This window comes from Rana temporaria, chromosome 11 (assembly GCF_905171775.1).
Source record: "Rana temporaria chromosome 11, aRanTem1.1, whole genome shotgun sequence".
NCBI lineage: Eukaryota > Metazoa > Chordata > Amphibia > Anura > Ranidae > Rana > Rana temporaria.
Genome location: NC_053499.1, coordinates 126639431 through 126663582, shown reverse-complemented (window position 1 = coordinate 126663582; position 24152 = coordinate 126639431). Strand labels below are relative to the sequence as shown.

Genomic DNA, 24152 nt, shown 5'->3' with positions numbered 1-24152 from the left:
ACAGTTAGAACACACACTAGGGTACAACGTCGCACTACCACGCAATTTTCAGTTAAAGCGACTCAGTGCTGAATCGCAAAAAATGGTTGGGTCATTGGACAGCCAATTCTTCAGGGGCTGAAGTGGTAAGAAATACGCAAGAAAATAAATAAATAATAATAACTTTATAACCCGATATTGGGCAGGATCGGGGCTGGCACGTCAGCATTGCCCAACTGCAGACAAAACTTTTTCCTTCATTTTGGATAGAGTGAGGGAAGGTTAGAACCCATGTCAGTTTTATTTGCCATCTGTGTCTCATAGGGGAGTTCTTCACTTCCATACACATATACACACACACATATACACACACTATATACACACTATATACACACACTATATACACACACTATATACACACACTATATACACTGTATATCACACACGACCTTTACCAGAAAGAGCAAAGGGCACTTGTGTCAGAGGAGAAAGAAAGCCGACACCAGGATATGAAAAAACGGAGCCTTCCTGTTCAGCTGAACATATACTGCAGTGCAGCTCATTCAGCAACAAGCAAGCAAAGGCCCACATGCACAGAGCTGCATATACCAAATATCGGTATCAGGCATACACAGATAGATTCCAGTTGTACAGCCATCACCTTGTCAGAAAACCGAGCATACAATTAAAGTCATTAAAGCTGAATTTTTTGAAACAAAAAAATACTGAAACAAAAAAAAAAAAAAAAAAAAAAAAAATCACAGGGAATATGATTTACTTTCAAGTGGTTCTATATGTTTTTTTTTTTTTACCTCCATACATTCCCTACACTAAAAATTAGTTGTGCCCCCCAATATATGTACCCTACATGGATCCAGCACTGTATCCACCTGCAATTCTCCTTTCCTCAGCTCCCTGCTCTCACTACACACAGAGCAGCGGGAGCCATTGGCTGCTTTTGCTGCAAGTCAAATCATGAGGTTCTCTATAAACACACACAGCCTGGCCCAGGAATGAGCCTGCACGCCTGCCCCCATAGCAATCGGCCCAAGATCACCAGTGGGGGGACTCCAGAAGCGAAGATTTGGGGTCACTATGGGCAATTATGAAAATAATAGTTAGCTGCAGCCCTGGTCACCACTGTTATATAGTCCATTTTTAGATCCAAGACTATTTTTAGATCTAGATCCAGGTCCATTTTGAGATTCGAGTCCCATCAGCCATTACCCCGTTATTTATTTTAAGGCCGGCGATTCGGTTTCTCATGAAAAGCGATTCCTTTTAGAAGCAGGAAGGGTCATCAATATACCACGTGACAAAAAAATTAAACGACCACCATTTTATTCTCTGGGGTCTCTGCTAAAAAAAATAGAAAGAGAGTGTAGGGAAAGAACTGTTTAGCTAACCTCACATACCAGGAAGAACATACTATTTTTCAGGGGGTGTTCCAGACAAAAGGGTACTTTTTTTGTACTGTATAGTTAAAAAAAATGAAATTTTCCCCAAACACAGCAAGTCTTCACTTTTTCAGTTCAGTTTCACTTTAAGATCAGTTTTAAATCAATTTGGATAACAAGCAAATCCTAAAAGGCATCTCCTGGGTATACCAGCCTTTCATGTGTCTGTCTGCACTCACACTGGGGCCAATGTATGAAATTGTGCTAGAAGGAATATTCCTTGGTGCCTACAGCAAGCAGTCAGAATCTTTACACTCAAACCTGGACTGCAGAAATAACAGTTGAGTGCCAACTGGACACCAGGTATTTTATAGCAGATGTATTGTCCCTCGATAAAGATCTTTAAAGTGAAACTGACAGATATCCAAAAAAAATATAATATAATATAATATATAATATATAGGTGCTCCCCAGCCGTAGGTCCCCCAGACAACAAACTTTGCACACTTATAGAGGAAGAGTGGGGCTACATGTGTGCCAAGTTTGGGGTCCAGAGGACCTTCGGCCGGCACCGGCTACCCAAAGTCCGGAAGATTAGGTGCAAAAAGGTGACCAGAGTATAAGCCGAGGGGGGCATTTTCAGCACAAAGGGAAAAAAAAAAGTGCTGAAAAACTCGGCTTATACTCGAGTATATACAGTATTCAAAATTGTAGCTGGGCCTGGAAAGTCCTAATAGATACCTCTGAAATGTTACAACAAAAAATTCACAGCTTTAGACAACAATGCAGGTTTTTTATATTATACAAGACATCGGATATAGTGCAGGCATCATAAAGACAAAAATCAATAAAAACGTACTTTCAGCAAACTTGAGGGAGCGGAAGACGCGTTTCTGAGGCGTGACACGCTTGATGTTGGGGTGGTCTTCCAATGTCAGCACTCCATCCCTGTGAGCTGTACGGATCTCAATCAATTCAAAGTCACTTGGATAATCGCTGGCTGGGTTGTTTCGTGGTACAATCCTCCAGTCCTCTATACCCCTGCTTCTCAACGCACTGGTGATGAACTTGCTTCGCGCATTTGCTGTGAAATAACCATTGAAAGCTACAATATATTCTAGACAAAAAAAAAAAAAAGGGTTGTCACAGATATAGCCAGCACATTTTTGGATGCAAAGATCTACAAACCTAGGTCACTCCTACCACAGCGTTTACCTTTTCGGCCTCCATCTTGGCTTGCTAAACTCCTGCGCTTGGAATTACTGTAAAGAACAACCAGAGTCTCCACCTGCAGCCCATCCTAGAGATTAAGGATGAGCTCTGGCATGTTCGCATAGAACACGTGCAGAGCCCACCAGTAAGTGTGCACGGCGCTGTGCTAATCACAGCCAGGGAGACATTGTCCCGATGCTCGGCTTCGGGGATCGTGAAATGTCTCCCTGGCTGTTATTAGCGCAGCACCATGCACACTTCCTGGCGGGCTCTGCACGTGTTTTATGCGAACACGCCAGAGCTCATCCTTACTAGAGATGCAGCAATCATTCATGTTGCCAGAAAAAAAAACTGGAGAACCAAAAGAAGAAGTGTACACTGTGCCACCCTCAGGCAGGACACATTGTAAAATTACCTGACAGCCTGTGTGGTACATTAGTAACATTTCTGCAGGCAAGGAGTTAGGAGTTGCAACTTGTTTTCTAAAACGGTAACCAAAGCGTTTTTTTTTTTAACTCTTGTGGGCGCGCTCCCATGTTCTGCTGCATCTATTAACACAGACAGCAGGACTCAGCCCACCCCCGTATTTGATTGATAGCAGCAAGAGCCAATGGCTGCGCTGCCATTAATCTATCCAATCGGTACCCGAGACACTGGCTGGAGCACGTATCCCCATAGCTGGAAAGACCGGGTTTAGACAAGTAAAATGAAAGCTTTTTGGGGGAGCACAGAGCATTAAGGTGAAAAACCACAAGGGTTTCCAACCTTTAAGAAGATGCAGTGAACCTGCCAGGACAGGAATATGCAAATGGTTTGCCAAGTTACAATATATTTCTAGATGAGAATTTGCACACTCCTAAATAAGTAGTGAGTCACTGACTCGGAACAAACATGTAGCCAGACAGATGAGTGTTACTTATTGCAGATTATATTATATTTTTACATGGTGCCTTTTAACGTGTTCTGAACGGATGTTTCTAAACTGTGGAATCAAACTGAAGCCAGTCCATTTCCATCATGGAAACCAAACTCATAATATCACTATAAAAGAAAACTTGCACCAACAGAATTAGACCCCCTTCTACGTGGGACGACCTCCATCTGCTTAGTGAGGAATCTGTCTGCTGATCCCCACTTGGCAGGCAGATGGCTGGTCTGTGTCTGCTCCGCTTATGCAGAACAGACACAGGCTACTCTCCTATATGAATGGTCGGATGTAAACGGACCGCCTGTCTGTTTACAACGACTGTCATCTGATCCAATCCACCAGGCAGATGGGGAACAGATCCCCATCTATCTGTTTTTAGCAGGTATGAATTGGATGATGGCGGATGTCAATGGGCACACGTCTGTTGAAACTTCAGCTCCATAGAGGAGAGTGGAGGGTCCGTATGGGTTCACCTGCAACCAGTCCCCTGTGTGACGTTGGCTGTCTCTGTATTCAATACTTTTTTTCACTCACCTAAAACAATGCACCCAGTGAGCCTGATCTGCATACTTGTTTTTGAATCCAATAATTTGCATCCAAGTGGCAGTAAAGTAACAAGTATTGTATACTAGTAAAAGAAGATCAGCAGTGGCAGGATCCATACTTTCCCCAGTACAGGTTTCCTTTAAAGCAGAACTAAACCGTATTGTTTTCATCCATGGAAGCTGCCATCTTAGCCTCTTTTTTATCTGAAGTTAGCAGGATGCTGCGCATGTGATCAGTTATAACACCAGCCATTTGATAGTTTGGTTGAGAGCACAACCATTGTGAGTTAAAGTCCTGGCACATTTCAGGAATGTATCCATGTTCTGAAACTGCTAAATCGATGGGTTTAGTTCCACTTTGGAAATGGAAGTAAACCCTCCTATAGGTTTTTAGCCAAGGAAGCCGCCATCTTCCCCTCTGTTTAATCTTCAACTGCCATTGTGCTGCACATGTGATCAGTTATGACACCAGTCATTAGCTGGTTTGACAGTTTGGTTGAGGACACAACTAACCACTTGCCCACCGGGTTAATTCTGGCACTTCTCTCCTTCATGTGAAAATCACAGTTTTTTTGCTAGAAAATTAATCAGAACCCCCAAACATTATATATTTTTTTTTAGCAGACATCCTAGGGAATAAAATGGCAGTCATTGCAATACTTTTTGTCACACCGTATTTGCGCAGCGGTCTTACAAGCGCACTTTTTTTGGATAAAAATCACTTTTTTGAATTAAAAAATAAGACAACAATACATTTTGCCCAATTTTTTTTATATATTGTGAAAGATAATGTTACGCCGAGTAAAATGATACCCAACATGTCACGCTTAAAAATTGCGCCCGCTCGTGGCATGGCGTCAAACTTTTACCCTTAAAAATCTCGATAGGCGACGTTTAAAAAATTCTACAGGTTGCATTTTTTGAGTTGCAGAGTAGGTCTAGGGCTAGAATTATTGCTCTCACTCTAACGATCGCGGCGATACCTCACTTGTGTGGTTTGAATACCGTTTTCATATGCGGGCGCTACTCGCGTATGCGTTTGCTTCTGCGCGTGAGCTCGTCGGGACGGGGCGCTTTAAAAAATTTTTTTTGGTTTTCTTATTTATTTTTATAATTTTTTACACTGAAATAAAAAAAAAAAAAAATTGATCACTTTTATTCCTATTACAAGGAATGTAAACATCCCTTGTAATAGAAAAAAGCATGACAGGTCCTCTTAAATATGAGATCTGGGGTCAAAAAGACCTCAGATCTCATATTTAGACTTAAATGCAAAAAAAAAAAATCAAAAAAAAAAAAAAAAGTCATTTTTTCAAATGACAAAAAAAAAAATGTTTCTTTAAGAGGCTGGGCGGGACTGACGTTTTGACGTCACTTCCGCCCAGCAGAGCTATGAGGACGGGTGAAGGAGATTTCTCCTTCAGTCCCGTCCCCGCTCAGCTGCCGGACACATCCGATCCCCTCCGCCGCTACCGACGGCTCCGGTAAGCGGCGGAGGGCGCGGGAGGGGGGGGGGGGCCCTCTCCCGCCACCGATAACGGCGATCTCGCGGCGAATCCGCCGCGGAGACCGCCGTTATCGTGTACACCACCGCCCCCTGAAAAGATGAATATCTCGGTTGTGGCAGCAGCTGCTGCCGTTATCGAGATATTCAACTTTAAAAAGAGGACGTCTTTTTGACATGGGGCGGTGGTCAAGAGGCTAATGTAATGTTTTTTTGAAACTGTTAAATCAATGGGCTTACTTCCGCTTTAAGTAGGTGTGCATGAATACATTTCTGACATGTCATAATATACAGCAAATGTAGCTTTTGACAGTAAAAAGCAGACTGTCAGTTCTCCTACAAGGCTCATTCCACTGCATTTGAACATGTATATTTATGTCATTCAAGTAGTATGCCTAGACATGTACTGCAAAAAGCTTAAATGAGTAAGGCCGGGTTCACACTGGTACGACAACAGTCATACGACTGTTGATCAAACTTTGCCGTGCGACTTCCATCAGACTTCAATGAACAGGTTCCGACTTTGATCCCAACAATACCAGGCCCTTTGAGTCTGGTATGAATCTTTAGGGAGAAACTCCACGCCCGCCCCCCCCCCCAAAAAAAAAAAGAAAAAAAAAAAAAAAAAGCATAGGGGTTCCCCCCTCCAAGACCATACCAGACTGAAGGGTCCGATATGGATTTTACGGAAACCCCCGTGCCAAAAAAAAAGAAAAACAGCATGGGGTCCCCCCTAAGATCCATAACAGCCCCTTTATCGAGCATGCAAACCGGCAGGTCAGGAAAGTGAGTGGGGATGAGCGAGTACCCCCTTCCTGAACCATACCAGGCCACGTGTCCCCAACATGGGGCCCTGTGCCCCTGACCCCAAAGCACCTTGACCCATGTTGATGTGGACAAGGGCCTCTTCCCGACAACTCTGGCCCCCAAGCCGGCTCTCATAGGGAGCCATTGATTTATACACGTCATGAGACTTGTGTTCCTAATGTCGTAGCATTAGTCGTACCAGTGTGAACCCAGCCTAAATTCTTTTCCTGTGTTATTTATGCAACAAATAGGACCACTTTCAAAATCTACAGTTCTGAGTTCTGACAGGTTCATAAAACTCACCATGTTTAACAACCGTTGAGGAGAACCCCACACTAAGGGTAAGATGGGAGCAGTCTTGACAGGACTCAGGCTCATGGGAGGAGTTTCCCGGCTGGGAGCCTTGGTGCTTCTTCAGACACAGTAAGATCACTACCAGCTGCAGCCAAAAGCTTGCAAACCTCATGTTCATAGAATATGGTTTGAAATTAATATGACGAAGTCACAGCACCTACATATGTCTTTGCTCAACAATGTCCAGCCGGGCAACCAAAATTAGATCTAGAGGCTCAATAAAGTTCGCATGATAGAGACCTTTAGCCTGAGTGTGCGGCTTTCATTTCTTTCGACGTTTCTTCTCCATGGCGGCGAAGATTCCTCGTTCACTCAGAGTGGGACAAACAAAAACCAAGATCCATAACGGAGATTTAAACAAGCAAAAGAAGTGCGCTGAATGTATCGATGAAAGGGTCTAAAATAAAAGAAAAATTATATATTAGTATGAGGTAAATACAACTGATCACTAAATGAAAAACAACGATTATGCCAAAGGTACAGAGAGTAGTAAAAATAAAGTTGGGGTCCTTAGATTGTAAGCTCCATGAGGGGCAGGGAATTACGTGAATGTACAATATATATGTCAAGCACTGGGTAAATTGATGGCACTATATAAGTGCCTGTAATAAATGGTGATGCACCAAAATTTCAGACGCCAAAAATGATTGGCTGAAAATAGGGTTTTCAGCGATGTGCGGAATAAAAAAATAAAAAAAAGTGCCGATAATGGCTGCCGATTTTACCTTGCTTATGATGTTTGTCATAGGTCAAGTGGCCCAAAAAAAAATGAATCAAAAAAACACAGGTTCATTTTTGATGCGTTTTCAATGCATTTTAATGGGGAGGTACGTTTTTGGTGCGGTTTGCCAAATACGAACCAAAAATGCAGCAAGCAGAATTTTTAACACTGCTTCAAAAGGTGCTAATAATAGCAGACAATAAATTCACAGGCATTTAAATTCATAATATTAAAGCAAAGTTCCAGCCTAGGGGAAAAAAACTAAAAAATGTAAGTCAGCGATATGGACACTTACCTGTCCAGGGAGCCCGCGATGTCGGCACCCCAAGCCAATCCATCCATCGGCTTCGGGTGCAGGCATTGCAAGTAAGGGAAACCGGTAGCGAAGCCTTCAAGTTTCCTACTGTGCATGCGCAAGTCAAGCGGTGCTTTCTGTATGGTCTTCTGGGACACACACAGGTCTCGCAAAGCAACTGGGGGGAGCCAGGTAGGTTTTCTACATACACATTGACTAGGGGATAAAAAAACTCACGGATCGGATCGATCCTTGGATCAGGAGTCACGGATCGGATCATTTTTCGGATCAGCAATAAAGAAAAAAAAAAAAAGACTAATCTTGTTACATCCAACAGAGTTTTAGATTCAGTTATTTTCATCACAAAAAGGAGCTTATTTGCTTAAATACAGTATATGTAAATCTGATGGACTGTTTACATGTTAAATTTTAAAAGCAGCAGCAAACCTTACATTCTTGCCATTTGCTAATGTGACAGAACACCTCTGATTTTCAGATTTAGTTAAATGTGAATATCAGAGTTGTTCTGTCACATTAGCAAGCATGTGAGGTCAGCAGGTTTGCTGCGGCTTTTAAAATTTAACATGTAAACAGTCCGTCAGATTTACATATACTGTATTTAAGCACATAAGCTCCTTTTTGTGATGAAAATAACTTTAGTCTGCAGACATGCTTGTAGTTTGAATTGGCTGCAAGTGCATTATTCAGCACGCTTGTAGTTCATTCATTCTTCCTCTAATCTTGTAACAGAGAGCCCAATGGGAATACGGCACAAAACCAGAGCCTGACATTGCACCTGCGACCTGCTGAAGGCAAGTGCAATGCTCAGCAGGCTCATTAAAAAAAATAAAAAAATAAAAATAAATGCAAAATCATGTGATTTAATATTTGTTTTAAAGGTGAACATAGCCTTTAAAGCAAACCTATGCTTGCACATTTAGGGCAAAACAACAGCTTTTCTTTAACCTATTCTAGAGGCATGATTGGACTTGTTGTTCTACAACTAGAGGATGTACTGTACATTTGCCTACTTCTGCAATAGAGGGTCATTATGCCTGTAACCAAAAATATTAACACAAGCATGAGTCAGAGTGCATTCTGGGTAACAGAGCAGGGTAACAGAGCAAGCTGGAGAGATTCCATACCAATTCCTCCTGGATAGGGGTGCAACGGATACAAAAACGGATCAGAGCCACCCAGTGTGCTTGCCAGAGCCCAGTGCACAGAGTGACACGCCTCCCCGCCTCATCGCGCTGACTACAAGTCAGCGCGCTGAGGCGGGGAGGCGTGTCGCACTGTGCACTGGCAAGCACACATGGTGGAGCAAGATGGCCGCCGCTCCGGAGCTAGGCCGAAGCCGGGGACTTTCCTAGGCCATGGCTCCGGAGCGCTCCGCAGATCGAAGGGTGTGCCGATCCGAACGGGGTGACCCGTTCGGATCAGTGACGATCCGTTGCACCCCTAACATTGACCTGCAAGTTTTGTATATATGCAGTATGGCTCTGCTTCAAAAGAACTTATTAAAGCGGTTGTATAGTCAGTTTTAACTTTTACCCACAGGTAAATGAGGCTTACCTGTAGGTTAAAAAAAAATAAAAAATCTCCTAAGCCTGAATGGTTTAGGAGATATTCCCCTCGCAATGAGACGCTGACTGCAGCGGTGCATGGGCACAGGGGATTCTCGGCTAAAAAGCCCAGCAGACGCCGGACCTTGCCGGAAAGAAATCTCCCGCATGCATACACGGGAGTGACGACATACTAGCTCATTATGCCTTTTGCCTTACAGGGGTAAAAAAAAAAAATATCAGAGGGTATACAACCGCTTTAAATGCAATCGTATTAAACTAAATGACCACACAATGCAGTAAAAGCAGTACACTGATCTGTACAGCCCATAGGACGTTGTGTAACTTCCCACCAATAAACAAGACATATCAGTCCATGTGCTCTGATCCTTGGTCAATAATACAAGGTTCAGAATTGGCAATTAAATGGCCATAAAACTACTGACAAATTGATGGATTAATCACTCATAAAAAAAAAGGTAATGCAAGAGTCATAAGGACACATGATCATCCTTAAAAGAGTTGTAAAGTCAGAAGTATTGTTTATCTTAAAGCATTAGGATAAAAAGCCTTCTGTGTGTAGCAGCTGCTCCAGCACTCCCTAGTACTTAAAGCGGAGGTCCGGTAACATTTTTTTAAAAGTCAGCAGCTGCCAACACTGTAGCTGCTGACTTTTAATAAGGACACTTACCTGTCCTTGTCGCCAGCGATGTCAGCCCCCGCCGAGGCCGATCCTCGATCCTGGCAGCTCCAAGCGCCCCAATCCACAGTAAGGCCCCTTTCACATTGGGACGTTTTTCATGCGGTACAGCGCTAAAAATAGCGCTGCTATACCGCAGGAAAAATCATGCCCTGTACTCTTCAATGTGAAAGCCGAAGGCTTTCACACTGAAGCGGTGCGCTAGCAGGAACGCTCCAAAAGTCCTGCTAGCCGCATCTTTACCGCGGTATAGGAGCGGTGTGTTCACGGCTCCTATACCGCGCCTTCCCATTGAAATCAATGGGAAAGCCCGGTAATACCGCTGTAATACCGCCGCAACGCGGGTGGTATTAACCCTTTTTTGGCCGCTAGCGGGGGTTAAAACCTCACCGCTAGCGCCCGAATATCGCGGTAAACACGATGGTATAGCCGCGCTACAAATAGCGCGGCTATACCGTCACCGCGGCTGACGCTTCAGTGTGAAGCCAGCCTAAGGGAAACAGGCAATGAAGCTGTGCGGCTTTACTGCCCGTTTCCTACTGCGCATGCGTGAGCAATGCGGCGCTTTGTGAATGGGCCGGCTGCTTTCTGGGACACACAAAGTTCCCAGAATGCAGCGCGCCCCATTCACAAGACGAAACCGAGTGTAGGAGGAGGAAGAGAATCCACCACAGAGGATGAAGAGGCAGATTCGGGACTTCCGCATAGCAACAGCTATTTCGGGTAAGTAAAAAAATTTATTTTTTTTCTTCATTTTAATTTTCTCTTTTTTTTTTATTTTTGGAGGAAACATTTTTTTCAGGGTGGAACTCCACTTTAACTGACCCCCATCTCTCTCCAGCGACGTCCACGAGTCCCTCGGCCATCCAGGACTCCCCCCATGATTGGCTAAGACACAGCAGTGGCGCCATTGGATCCCGCTGCTGTCAAGCAAAGTCAGTCAGCCAGCCAATCAAAAAAGAGAGGGGGCGGGGCCAGACCGCAGCTTTGTGTCCGAATGGACACAGGGAGCCGTGATTAGGTTTGGGTGCCCCCAAAGTAAGCTGCTTGCTGTGGGGCACTCGACAAGTGGGAGGGGCCAGGAGGGCGAGCGAGGGTCCCGAGAAGAGAAGGATCCTAACTGCTCTGTGCAAATTTTCCAGCATGCACTTCCGAGCGGCTGGCTTCTGTCAGACAGACCGACTTGCACATGAGCAGAATGTCGGCCGGTATTTTTGGTACCAGCAAATGTCTTCTGACATTCTGCCTGTGTACGAGGCTTTATGGTGCCCTTTGCAAACAGTTACTTTGAATGGGCGAGGTGATTGTATCTCTTTAGCCCTCCCCCCTCTACCAATAAAAGTGAATTTTTATGGCTGCTGTGTCACGGTTCTAGACATTCCCTCTCATTTTCTGACCTGGTGACAGCATTCAGACACACAGCCATTCTGAAGCTTCCATCCAACCACTTTGCATAACATTTTATATATACTGTGGTTCTGTACTTGCCAAATATGCTGCAGAAATCTCCCTCCACCAAGTCTGGCTGCATCCATTTAACTGTAAGCAGCTGAAGCTGCTGCCTGTTCACTTCCTGGATTTACACAGAGGCACACCTCCAGCTCTGCAGCTCTCATTGGCCCCCTTATGACCATCCCCCTTCCTTCCTGGCAAACTCTCACAAGAGAGAACAAGCTGTTCATGATGTCATAAGTAGGGTTGTCCAGATACCGATACCGAGTATTTGCGCTAGTACTCGTACTCGCGCAAATACTCCCGATACCAAAATAGAATACTTTTTTTTTTTTTGTGACATCGAACACAAATTGGATGGCACCATTGGATGGCACTGGCATTGATTGAATTGCACTCATAAATGGATGGCACTGATAGGTGGCACTGGCATTGATTGGGTGGCACTTATGAGATGCACCAACAAGCTGCCTCCCTGCACTGATGCACTAATGGGCACTGATCTGCACTGATAGGTGGCACTGGCTAGCTGCACTTTTGGGCACTGGCACCGATGAGCTGCACTGACAGTGATCACTCCTTCAATGATATGTAGTTTTCCAGTACCGTATGCTAAAAAAACAGCCCCACACCATGATGTACCAGTTCTTCATAATTCTAAAGAAAATATCTTTGGTCTGTACTGTGGTTTGAAAACAGTCACATGACATTAAAAAAAAGTATCGGTATTCGGTATCGGCGACTACTTGAAAAAAAGTATCGGTACTTGTACTCGGTCCTAAAAAAGTGGTATCGGGACAACCCTAGTCATAAGCCTAGGCTTTTTTTACAAGACAAGGTAAATATTTGCTGGCAAAAAAAAAATATGTTTTACTATACAAAGTTAAAACAACAAGGGCAGAAGATTTAATAGAAAGATGAAAAAAAAAGACTGAAGTCCCACTTTAGGATCCAGCCTGACACCACGGCTACCACCTCCCGGGCCCTGAAGACACCCACATTCTTAGTGTGATCGCCAAGACAATCCTTTCAGATCCTGCAAGGCTTCTGTGGTATGGAGGTCATTACAGCCAGGAAGGGGAAGCAGCAGCCTCAGGCTTTCATGTGTGCGGGAAACTGACAGTTTTTCAGCTGCAGTAAGTTCACACAGTTTCCTTCTGTTTTGCCAACTTTTGGGCGACGAAAATTGAGCTGGGCACATATCTGCAGTATTTTGTTATCTCTCTTCAAGGAGCCAAGTCCCTTAGCTCTCTCCTGACTCGATCCCCTGATAACTCCAGACAAAAGCAGCCTGGATCTTCTGTCAGGGGGAGGTTGCTATAAATAGATTAGCAGGGAGCTGGCCCTGTTACAAAACACCTATGAGAGTCTCTGCCTATGATGAGAGGGTGTGTGCCTTTCCTCCAACCAGCAATGTTAGCCATCTCGCCTGTATGCCCAAACATCACACTCTGTTAGCCCAGGTTCACACCGGGCTGCGGGAATGAAGCCGTGCAAGTGATATCACTCACACTTGTCAGTCCCGATTTCGGCCGCGATTACAGGTTTCTGATGTAAATCGCGGACGAAATCGCAAAACGTACTACAAAAACTACTTTTTAAAATCAGTGCAGCGCTACAGATGCAGTGTCGCCCAACGATTAGGGTGGTGCCACTGACGGCAAATGCCGCCGATTTTACATGTCAAAACGCACGAGTGTGAACCACGGCTTAAACAGGAAGAGAGAAGCTAACATGATCTGAACTTTCTAAAACAATATATAAATGTGAAGACAGCAGATATGGATGTAAAACTTATGGATATGTATGGATATTATGTATGGATAGATATGGATGTAAAACACACGGAGCGGACCGTTTCTGGGTCCGCTCCGTGTGTCCGCCGAAGCTCAGCGGGGATCCCCGCTGAGCTGTCGGCGGATAGGGCGGTCCCCGCACACAGTGCAGGGACCGCCCTGTCTCTGCTCTCCCCTATGGGGGATCGGATGCAGATGGACCGTCTGTCCGTCTGCATCCGATCCGTTCCGCCGAACGGAAGAAAAATAGGGTTTCTTCCGTTCGGAAAAGCGGATCCCGACGGACGCGGACGCTAGCGGATGCTCCATCCGCTAACGGAAGCGATCCCATAGGGATTCATTACAAGTCCGTTAACAGACTTGTAATGAGCGGACGAACGGTCCGCTAGTGTGAAAGAGCCCTAAGGAGATTGTTTTTATCCCTGTGTATCATCTGAGGATGTTCACTTCACTGGGCGTATGGGGGGTTAAATCCACTTTACGTTGCAACAGACAGCGGACGGAAGAATTTACAGCAGGCAGTCACAATGCTTTATGTCCGCGGCAAAAATGGCCAGACATGCAGCAATGAGCAGGTGGCAAGCTTACTGAATGCCGCCAATTTGGGTGAATGGGGAAGCGCAGCAAACACCCCACAACCGCATGCAATGCACACAAGTGTGGCATGTTGGTTGGCAAAAGTTGGGTTAAAATAGGCGGTGAAGGAAGACGTCACATCACCTCTGAAAAGCAATCCAAATGCAGATCACTCTTCAGAGGAGCTGTAAATCTGCACACACATCTAAATCTACTCTTGGACAAAAGCAAATCCCCCAAAGGGGACAGAAGCAGAAATAAATACCTGACAGGGGCTCTATCCCCTCAAATCTGAAAAGAAAGTTTGCCTTTTGTTCTACATTAGGAGGCAGATGCAGTGACTTCCGGTATAGGGGGTCAGAGGGTTATTTCTAGGGAGCCGAATCACTGGAGGTGACCCCCTGGGATAGGACATTGCTCCGGGGATGAAGCATGGACAGGCGAGGACTGCAGTACAATGTAAACAATGCGGGTCTCAGTACATTCCAGCGACAGAGGAGGCTGATAGTCAGGCCTGACACCCACCGGGCTCAGCACTTACCTCTCTCCACACCGGAGCACCTACTGTCACTCACACGTCCCCGGCCAGCGCTTTTCACTTACACCGCCACCATGTTTTCTAATTTCCGTTCTCTCTCGGTCTCAGAGTGACTTCACCGGAAGAGGCGGAGAAAGGCCGTTCTGCCCGGAAACACCTTTTTTTTTTTTCTTTGTACAGCAATGAAAACTTTATTCACAGGAGCCAAACATGAAGCAAAAATAGTGCCCAGTAGAGGAGACCCTAGTAAAATCATGTAGCTCTGTCCTCTTTTCACTGTGCTTATTTCTGTGCTTAGTCAAGCCAGATGTCATTTTTAAAACAAAAATCCTGTAATTGTTTTTTTTTTTCTATAAAAACTTGACCCCTGGAAAGTTTTCCCCCCTTTATGGTAAATATGTAAAATAGGGGATGTAGCTATCTATGGTGCTGCTGTATTGTCACATTCTGCTGCCTATCGTAGAATGCTGCGGAAGTCACGTGGCGGACAACTGCGCATGCGCAATGCGTTCCAACCGCAAGTGCGATGCGTTCCACAGGATTTACGACACTACCCTTCAGTGAACCCATCACAATTTCGCTCGTCTCTCTGCTGCTCCCCCCGCCATCCTCAGTGAGGAAACCAGGAAGTGAATCACTCCGGCTTCACTACCCGGTTCCCTACGGCGCATGCGCGAGTCGCGCTGCGCTCGCCGATTGGCTCACACGCTGTGTGCTGGGAGCCGAGTGTTCCCAGCACACAACGGGGGACAGACGGGAAGTCAGGAAAAACCCGTCTTTTGCCCGTGACGTGTGGCCGGAAGTGGGTGCAAATACCTGTCTTCAGACAGGTATCTGCACCCCCCTCCCCCCTGAAAGGTGTCAAATGTGACACCGGAGGGGGGGGGCGGGTTCCGATCAGCGTGAGTTCCGCTTTAGGGTGGAGCTCCGCTTTAAGGTGACCAGTTTTTTAAAATGAAATCCAGGGACATATTTTTTTTTTTTTTACTAGTAATGGCGGCCCATCACCGCCACCCACCTCACAGCCTGTCAAGTCTTACTGTCTGGGCCCCCCTGGGTACTACTGGGTGGGGAGCGGAGGAAGATCACTCCACCAGGGAAGGCAAGGAGATAAACAGGCAGGCGTCTGGCCGGTACTTGAGCCAAGGCAGAAGAACATGCGAGCGAAGCTGAATGGGCATGCAACCAAAACTGAAGAAATATTCCCTCCGCTCCGACCAGCACATGATCATCAGAAAGGGGCCCCCGGTTAATGGAAAAAAATACACCCCCCTAAGCTAGTAGAAGCGGCTGAGCGGGGGTGTGTAATTCTGTTTTTTTTTTATTAATTCTGCACTGACTGTTCTTGAAATTGCCCCAGCCCCTGTTCAAATCCAATCTGGGGACAAAACTGGGGACAGACTTGGTCCGGGGACAGTGTCCTCAATCCGGGGACTGTCCTTTGAAACCGGGGATGTCTGGTCACCCTACTATATCTCTATTTCTCTGTCGCTCTGAATGGGTCTCTCTCTCCCCCCGCTCTGTGTATGGTAATACGTCACTTCCGTGACAAATTGTGATGGGTTCACTGAAGGGCAGTGTCGTAAATCCCCTGGAACGCATCGCATTTGCCGTTGGAGCACATTGCGCATGCGCAGTTGGCCGTCACGTCACTTCCGCAGCATTCTACGATAGGCAGCAGAATATGACACTGCACCAGAGCATTCTGTGATGGGGAGCAGAATGTGACAACACACCGGAATTAGGCCTCTTTCACACGGACGGATAGAATGGTGCTTTTAGGTGCGGATTTTATCATTTTCTACCGCAGCTGAAAGCACACAATGCTTTCCTATGGCCCCATTCACACACTGCGTTTAGCTGCGTTTTCATTACATGCAGTTTGGTGCAGATAGAAAAAATAGATTTGACTGCATCCAGGAATGATTTTGCGCAGCTATCTGCACATAACTGCAGGTAATCGCAGTGCACTGTGTCAGCTGCGGATAGCAGCGTGAACAAAAGAAAATAAAACAGGAAGTACATCAAAATAAAAACGGTTGCTATGGGGATGACAATAATGGCTAACCGCAGCTAAAAGTAGCTGCATGTAAACGCAGCTAATCGCAGTGTACAAATGCAGCCGATCGCTGTTTCCCGACGGCGCATGCGGGATCATTTAAATTGCGCGCGCTTACGCCGGGCAATTATAGGGACATGCTGGACCTTGTAGTTCATACACAGAGAATCCTCCATAGAGGTCTATAGGGACATGCTGGGACTTGTAGTTCATAGAGAATCCTCCATAAAGGTCTATTGGAACATGCTGGGACTTGTAGTTCATACACAGAATCCTCCATGGAGGTCTATAGGGACATGCTGGGACGTGTAGTTCATAAAGAATCATCTATAGAAGTCTATGGGGACATGCTGGGACTTGTAGTTCATACACAGAGAATCCTCCATTGAGGTCAATGAAGACATGCTGGCACTTGTAGTTCATAGAGAATCCTCCATAGTGGTCTATAGGGACATGCTGGGACTTGTAGTTCATAAATAATCATGCTGGGACTTGTAGTTCATACACAGAATCCTCCATAGAGGTCTATGAGGACATGCTGGGACTTGTAGTTCATACAAAGAGAATCCTCCATAGAGGTCTATGAGGACATGCTGGGGCTTGTAGTTCATACACAGAGAATCCTCCATAGAGGTCTATAGGGACATGATGGGACTTGTAGTTCATACACAGAGAATCCTCCATAGAGGTCTATGGGAACATTCTGGGACTTGTAGTTCATACACAGAGGATCCCCCATAGAGGTCTATGGGAACATTCTGGGACTTGTAGTTCATACACAGAGGATCCCCCATAGAGGTCTATGAGGACATGCTGGGACTTGTAGTTCATAGATAATCCTCCATAGTTGTCTATAGGGACATGCTGGGACTTGTAGTTCATAAATAATCATCAATAGAAGTCTATGAGGACATGCTGGGACTTGTAGTTTATACACAGAGAATCCTCCATAGAGGTCTATGAGGACATGCTGGGACTTGTAGTTCATACAAAGAGAATCCTCCATAGAGGTCTATGAGGACATGCTGGGGCTTGTAGTTCATACACAGAGAATCCTCCATAGAGGTCTATAGGGACATGATGGGACTTGTAGTTCATACACAGAGAATCCTCCATAGAGGTCTATGTGAACATTCTGGGACTTGTAGTTCATACACAGAGGATCCCCCATAGAGGTCTATGAGGACATGCTGGGACTTGTAGTTCATATAGAACCCTCCATAGAGGTCTATGAGGACATGCTGGGGCTTGTAGTTCATATACAGAGAATCCTCTATAGAGATCTATGAGGACATGCTGGGTATGGGGACATAGATAAATAAAGAACTCCACACTGTATAAAAGATATTTATTGCATCCAATAGGAAACATTCCAGTTTTATCAATATGTAGAATTACAGTCGATAGCATTTCATTATCAGGAATAAATCGGATCATTTCCAGCTCTGCTGTATCCCCTAAATCAGATCCATCCTGTGCACAGAGCCCAGATGAGACATTTTGCAGCAGCTGTAAAGTGAACTTGTTGTTGTCTTGTAGCTCAGTCATGTTGTCATAGAATGTTGTCATAGCAACAGAACACCAGCAGTGCAGAATAAATAGAACTCCTGCTGGAGAGTGTCAGTTGGTTACAATACATGTCCAACAAGAACCATCAACGTACTGGTATGTTGCTGGACTTTGAATGGTTATACCAGAATGATGCCTGCGGGTTTAGGCATCATCTTGGTATCATTCTTTTCAGCCAGCGGTCGGCTTTCATGTAAAAGCAGTCCTAGCGGCTAATTATAAAGGTGAGATGTGTTTCCGCGCCAAATTATTTAAGTATAAATCTAGATTTTCCTAGCTTGTGACGGAAAATATAAGTTATATGAAGACAGGAGGCGAGTATCTTATGCATTAACTTTCTTTATTTAATGCCCATAGCAGACATTTTAAAAACTTTTCTATTAACTTTTAATGTAAGAATTTTTTAGTCAGTGAACTACGACTCCCAGCAGTCCTTGTAACCCGTAACCACGCCCAGGTCGGTGACCTCTATATAACAGACTGCCCGACTAAGATCCTCCTCTTTCTTGCTGCGAAGATCTTGTCTGTCGGATGTCGTCGTCTTGAACTGTGGGCCGGCCGGCCGAGGTCCGATGAATCCATAACTTGGTTCAGAATCGTTCGCCGAGTCCCAACGGGGACCTCGGGGAAATTTCAACCCAACGAGGGTCTAACAGGCGTTCCGTCCCAACAGGGGTAAGGAGGCAGTAACTCTTCAAACTATCCCAATCTGGAGTAGCATCCAGGTACGATATTCAGTAACCTGCGAAGAAATCAGAGATATACATAATAGGGTGGGACGGGAGGGAAGATACTCGCCTCCTGTCTTCATATAACTTATATTTTCCGTCACAAGCTAGGAAAATCTAGATTTATATATCAGACAGGAGGCTCATATCTTATGCAAGTTTAAAGCTAACATTTAATCCTGCAGACATAATATGCATATCTTCACATAATACATTGCATATTCAACATTTAGGGTAAGACCGCCATGGATACATGATCTTGCGGTCTAAAGTAAAAATGACGGAAGGTGGTCTCTGAAGACCAGTCTGCCGCCACTAGAAGATCGGAGAGGGAGCCTCCTGACGTGACTACTTTAGTGGCCATGGCCCCTCTGGCGGAGTGGGCTCCGAAGAGGGACACGTCAATACCAGCCATGTCCATGGCAACTCGTACCCAGCGTGCTAGCGTGGCCGACGAGACTGGAAAGTGTGGCTTGACGTAAGACACCAGGAGTTGTGACAAACCCGGGGAACGCAAACTAGCGGTCTGTAGCTCATATGCCTGTAGGCAGCGAACCACGCAGAGGAGTGGGTGAGCAGGAAAAAACGGGTAGAAGACCGATTGAATACCGGTCTTAGTCCTGCGCACCACAGAAAACTTGACTCCTTGCGGTGAGAATTGTCGTCTAGAGATATCCAAAGCCTTAACGTCGGATACCCTTTTGATGGACACTAGGCAGAGAAGGACTGTCAGTTTAATGGAAAGGAGTCTTAAAGGAAGATCTGAATTATCCTCCCACCTGGCGAACATATCCAGCACCTTGGAAACATCCCAGGTTGCTTGGTATCTAGGCCGTGGGGGACGTTGAAATTTTATGCCTCTCAGGAGTCGACAAACTAACGGGTGTTTGCCGATCGGTAGGGAATCCACAGGGCAGTGATACGCCGAGATAGCTGACCGGTAAACGTTTATGGAGCTGAACGATTTGCCAGATTCAAAGGAGTCTGCCAAATAATTCACCACTAAAGATACAGGGGCTCGTATGGGATCGACCTGCCGTCGATCACACCAACGCACCCAGAGTCCCCAGGCTGATCGATATGCCGATCGAGTCCCGGGGGCCCAGGCCAGGGCGAGGAGGTCCCGAGCAGACTGTGAAAGGATGTTGTCAGCGTCTGTGATCCCGAAACCAGCCACGCCAAGAGTGGTAGGTTATGGACAAAAAAGTGTAGCGCTCTGATACTAAAAAGGTATGGCAATAAAGTCAAAAACCGTGCGTGATCAATATACAACAATATGAAATGCACATGTGTAGAAAGATACAAATGTCATAAACAAATATGTAAATGTCCAAGATGAACCAAGTGATGAGTGGATACAAAGTTCAAAATTGGAAAGTGAGATGAAATCTTCAAAAAATAAGTGAATATAAGTGAATTTCCAAATGAAGAAATATCCCGTCACCAGTGCGGATGCAGGCTTACCGGAACGTGTGGACTCTGCGAAATATATATTTCCAGAGTCGATCAGGATTGGTATAGACTGGAAACCACGGTGTGGAGTTGCTTCAGGAAGGGGTCCACGAATGATCTTGTTACCATAACCTGGGGAGAACTGGAAGGTCTCTCGCTCAGGAAATGCAGGAGATGGTCATCCGTTAGTGAAGGTCACATGTGAGCGTAAAAAGGAAAAGAGGGGACGCCATAGTGTAATACCGTCATAAAATCAGTTTAGATTTAATTAAAAGTTGCACTTACATGTAAGTTGAAAATAAAGCGCACTTCAATAAAATGATGGCAACATTGGAGTCATCCCTGACGCGTTTCGTGTGAGTACACGTTGTCAAAAGGGTATCCCTCTCATGTGGCCAACAGACAAATTTATAGTGAGCCCCCAAACACATACAACTCACCATCTGGGAGGAGTCACTCTGAACAGCAGCACTTCCGGGTGGGAATCAGATCTGAACAGAATGTGATTTTGGAATAGCACTCTGAACGTGTGATGAGGGAATGGGTAGCGAAAAAAATGATAATAAACACAAAAAAATACAAAATCAGAGCGTGTGTAATGAACAAGTGCTTAGAACAAGCACTTCCTGGATGTGGCAAGATGGCGACGGGGCGTGCGCTCCAAGCCTCGTCTTGACACAGTATTCTGATAGGGTATGTAGGAGAGAGGAGGCGCTCTGAACGGGCGCTTCCTGGTTACAGCAAAACGACGCCAGAGCGTGCGCTCCAAGCCTCGTTCTGGCTGTGTATACTAAGCAGAGAGTTCCGCAGCACGTAGCGGCAAGCCGACACAGACTGAAAACGTCAGAGTGGGGGGCCGGTCGAAAAATGCAAATCGATGCTGTTCAACCCTCGCTATAGTTACCACTGTGCGTTACAAGCAGACCGGAAGTAATAATTCTAAACTGGTCTGCATGATGCTGTGCAGTAAAATGAAAAAAGTAAAAAAGGAAAAATATGAATGCAGTGGCAAACAGGATTGCCGAGTGATTGTTTCATGGCTGAAGCACCAAAATATAATTGGAAGTGTGACTTCCAAATACATCGGAAAGCCAAAATACATTTAATAGATAATGACTCCTTGGTAAAATAACCTAAAAAAAGAAAAAATTCTGATTGAGGGTCTAAAAGCATAAGTAAAAAATCATGTAAATTACATACATGTAAAAACTGGCCTTTAATATTAAAAAAGGAACAGTGACAGAAATCAACTGTAATGAATATTGCAGAGTGTGGAATCTGATAAGAGGAAATTCCGCAGACTCCAAAAGATAATTAAAAAATGTTTAAAAATCGGAAAATGTCTGTAAAGCAATGCTGAGTGAGTCATCCAGATGGTGAGTTGGAAATACGGACAAAACATGCGTTAACAGATAAAATAATCCAATATATCAACTGTATGTTTAACAATGAATATAAAAATTGTAAAAAAATGTCAAGTGAATGAGCAATGTCTTGAATGACCAAAAAAAAAAAAAAAAAAAAAAAAAAAAAAAAAAAAAAAAAAAAAAAAAGGGGGGGTTTGTACACAAAGTTCCTGATAAATTAAAACCTGACAGTTCATGCCTTATCAATAAATGAATTGATATCCCATTCGACGTTCAAGCCGAAGGGGTGATAGGATTGGAGTTCATATATCCAAAATGTTTCTAATTGAGAAACGCCTCTTGTCTTGGCCCCTCCTCTCCAGGGAGGTATATACCGGTCAATAATTGTAAATTGTGTACCGGAGGGGTTTCTGTCATGACACTGTCTAAAGTGGCGAGGAACCGTGTGGTTCGTATCTCCACTTAAGATAAAAGCAATATGTTCACCCACACGTATCGAATAAGTACGGATCGTGCGGCCGACATATTGCTTACCACATGTACAAGTAATGAGATAAACAATATAATTTGTTTCACAAGTGCAAAAATGCTTAATCTCATACTGTTTGTTGGTCACAGTGGATGTAAAGTGTGTAATTTTACGTCCCTTTAATGAATTGTGTAGGCACACCTTACATTTCCTACATGGAAAAAAACCAATAAGATCATGAAAAAAAGAAATCTTTGATGGAGGGTTGATGATGTTGGGCGCAATCCGACTCTGTAACGAGGGTACACCCCTAAAGACTAGTTTGGCTCGTTCTGGGAGTACAGGTCTAAGGACACTGTCATTCCTAAGAATGTCCCAATGTTTGTCTATGATGTTCTTCACCTGTCTATGTTGAGTGGAATAGGATGTAATCATGGCATATTTAAAACTATCATCCTGCACCCGTTTTGGTTTGGCCACAACGAGAGATGATCTGTCCAATGAGAGAACTCTCTGTAACTCCAGATCGAGTGCATCACTTAAGTAACCTTTATCGACAAACCTCTGTTTAAGCATCGTGGCCTGGCGTAAATAGGACTCTGTGTCAGTGCAGTTCCTCCGTAGTCTCAGAAACTGGCTACGAGGAACCGACTGAAGCCATGAATTATGATGGCAACTGCCAATGGGAATGAAACCATTCCTATCAGTTGGTTTGAAATAGGTCTGGAAGCTGAACTTGCGATCAACAAGTCCAATCTCCAGATCCAAAAAGTTAATTTTAGTGAAACTGTATTCAAAAGATAGTGAGATGCCTCTATCATTCTGGTTGAGAATCTTAAAGAAAGACTCTAACGATTCTGGGCTGCCATTCCATAGGAGGAGGATGTCATCTATATATCTGGCCCAAAGGACCAAGGACGAATTGTCCTGGGCAAAGACGACATCCTCCTCCCACTTGGCCATGAACAAGTTCGCTAAACTGGGTGCGAACTTGGCCCCCATGGCTACTCCTCGTTGTTGGAGATAGTAGCACTGGTTGAACCAAAAATAATTTCGTTTGGTTGCGAACTCCAACAACTCTAAGATGTACTCGCATTGAAATGAGGCAAGAGTGGGTTCACGATCAAGAAAATGCTTAACGGCAGCAATGCCCAAATGATGGGGAATGCAGGTGTAGAGGGAAGCCACATCTGCCGTGGCCAATAAGTAGTCCCCCTCTACAGTTGTTTTTTCTAATAGACGTATGGTGTCACCAGTATCTTTCAAGTAGGATGGAGTTTTTTGAACAAGTGGTTGTAAATAATGATCTATATACCGGCCTATGCGGGACGTGACCGAGTCGATGCCGCTCACAATGGGCCGACCGGGGGGAGCGGTGGGATGCTTGTGAATTTTAGGTAGGTAATATATTGTAGGTATACGTGGAACTTTGGGTACTAAAAATGTTCTTTCTTTGTCATTCAAAATCTTTAACTCGTAACCCTTATTGACAAGGCTTAGTAACTGAGTTTTGTAAGTATGGGTAGGGTTATTGGGAATTTCCTTATAGGTACCGGGTTCGCTTAAAATGCGGTACATCTCAGATTCATAGTCTGATTTGTCCAAAATCACAATACCCCCACCTTTGTCGGCGGGGCGTATAACCAGGTCTTTTCGGTCGCAGAGGGAGCGGAGGCCCGAACTGCAAACCGAAGGTAAATGGGGTGATTTGATGGACAATTTGGATAAATCCCTTAACACGCAGTCCTTGAAAATCTTAACAGCTGGTGCTACCGCCACTGTGGGATTAAAAAGAGATGGATTAGCTAATCCGGAATGCACCGTGCCGGACGTTGCTGCCCGTTCTTCATGACTGCGTGTATTGGAAATCAAATATCTTTGAATATTGATTTTACGTATATATTTATTTATGTCAATAAAGGTCCCAAATTTGCTGAGTTGTTTAGGGGGAGCAAACTTAAGACCCTTATCAAGTACTGATTGTTCGGCATTTGTGAGTATCTTAGTGCTAAGATTAAATACACCAAGGCCTCTTAAACCCTCCTTCTCTTTCCTCGTCTGGATTCGACGGCCCCCTCTACACCCTCTCTTGGATTTGGACCTTTTTTCTTTTTTGAAGACCGGTCCTCGTGAAAACCC

The 24152-nt window shown here is 44.8% G+C and overlaps 1 protein-coding gene across 1 annotated transcript in view; it reads right to left on the bottom strand.

The window, feature by feature from the left end:
- Positions 1 to 14501, bottom strand: part of MBTPS1 (membrane bound transcription factor peptidase, site 1) — a 53617-nt gene extending 39116 nt beyond the window's left edge. The window contains exons 1-3 of the mRNA XM_040329096.1: positions 14373 to 14501; positions 6676 to 7123; positions 2236 to 2493 (exon numbers count right to left, since the gene is read on the bottom strand). Coding sequence (XP_040185030.1) covers positions 2236 to 2493; positions 6676 to 6844 — 427 coding nt within the window. The 5' untranslated portion in view covers positions 6845 to 7123; positions 14373 to 14501. The remainder of the gene's footprint in view (positions 1 to 2235; positions 2494 to 6675; positions 7124 to 14372) is intronic.
- Positions 14502 to 24152: the final 9651 nt, after the last annotated feature.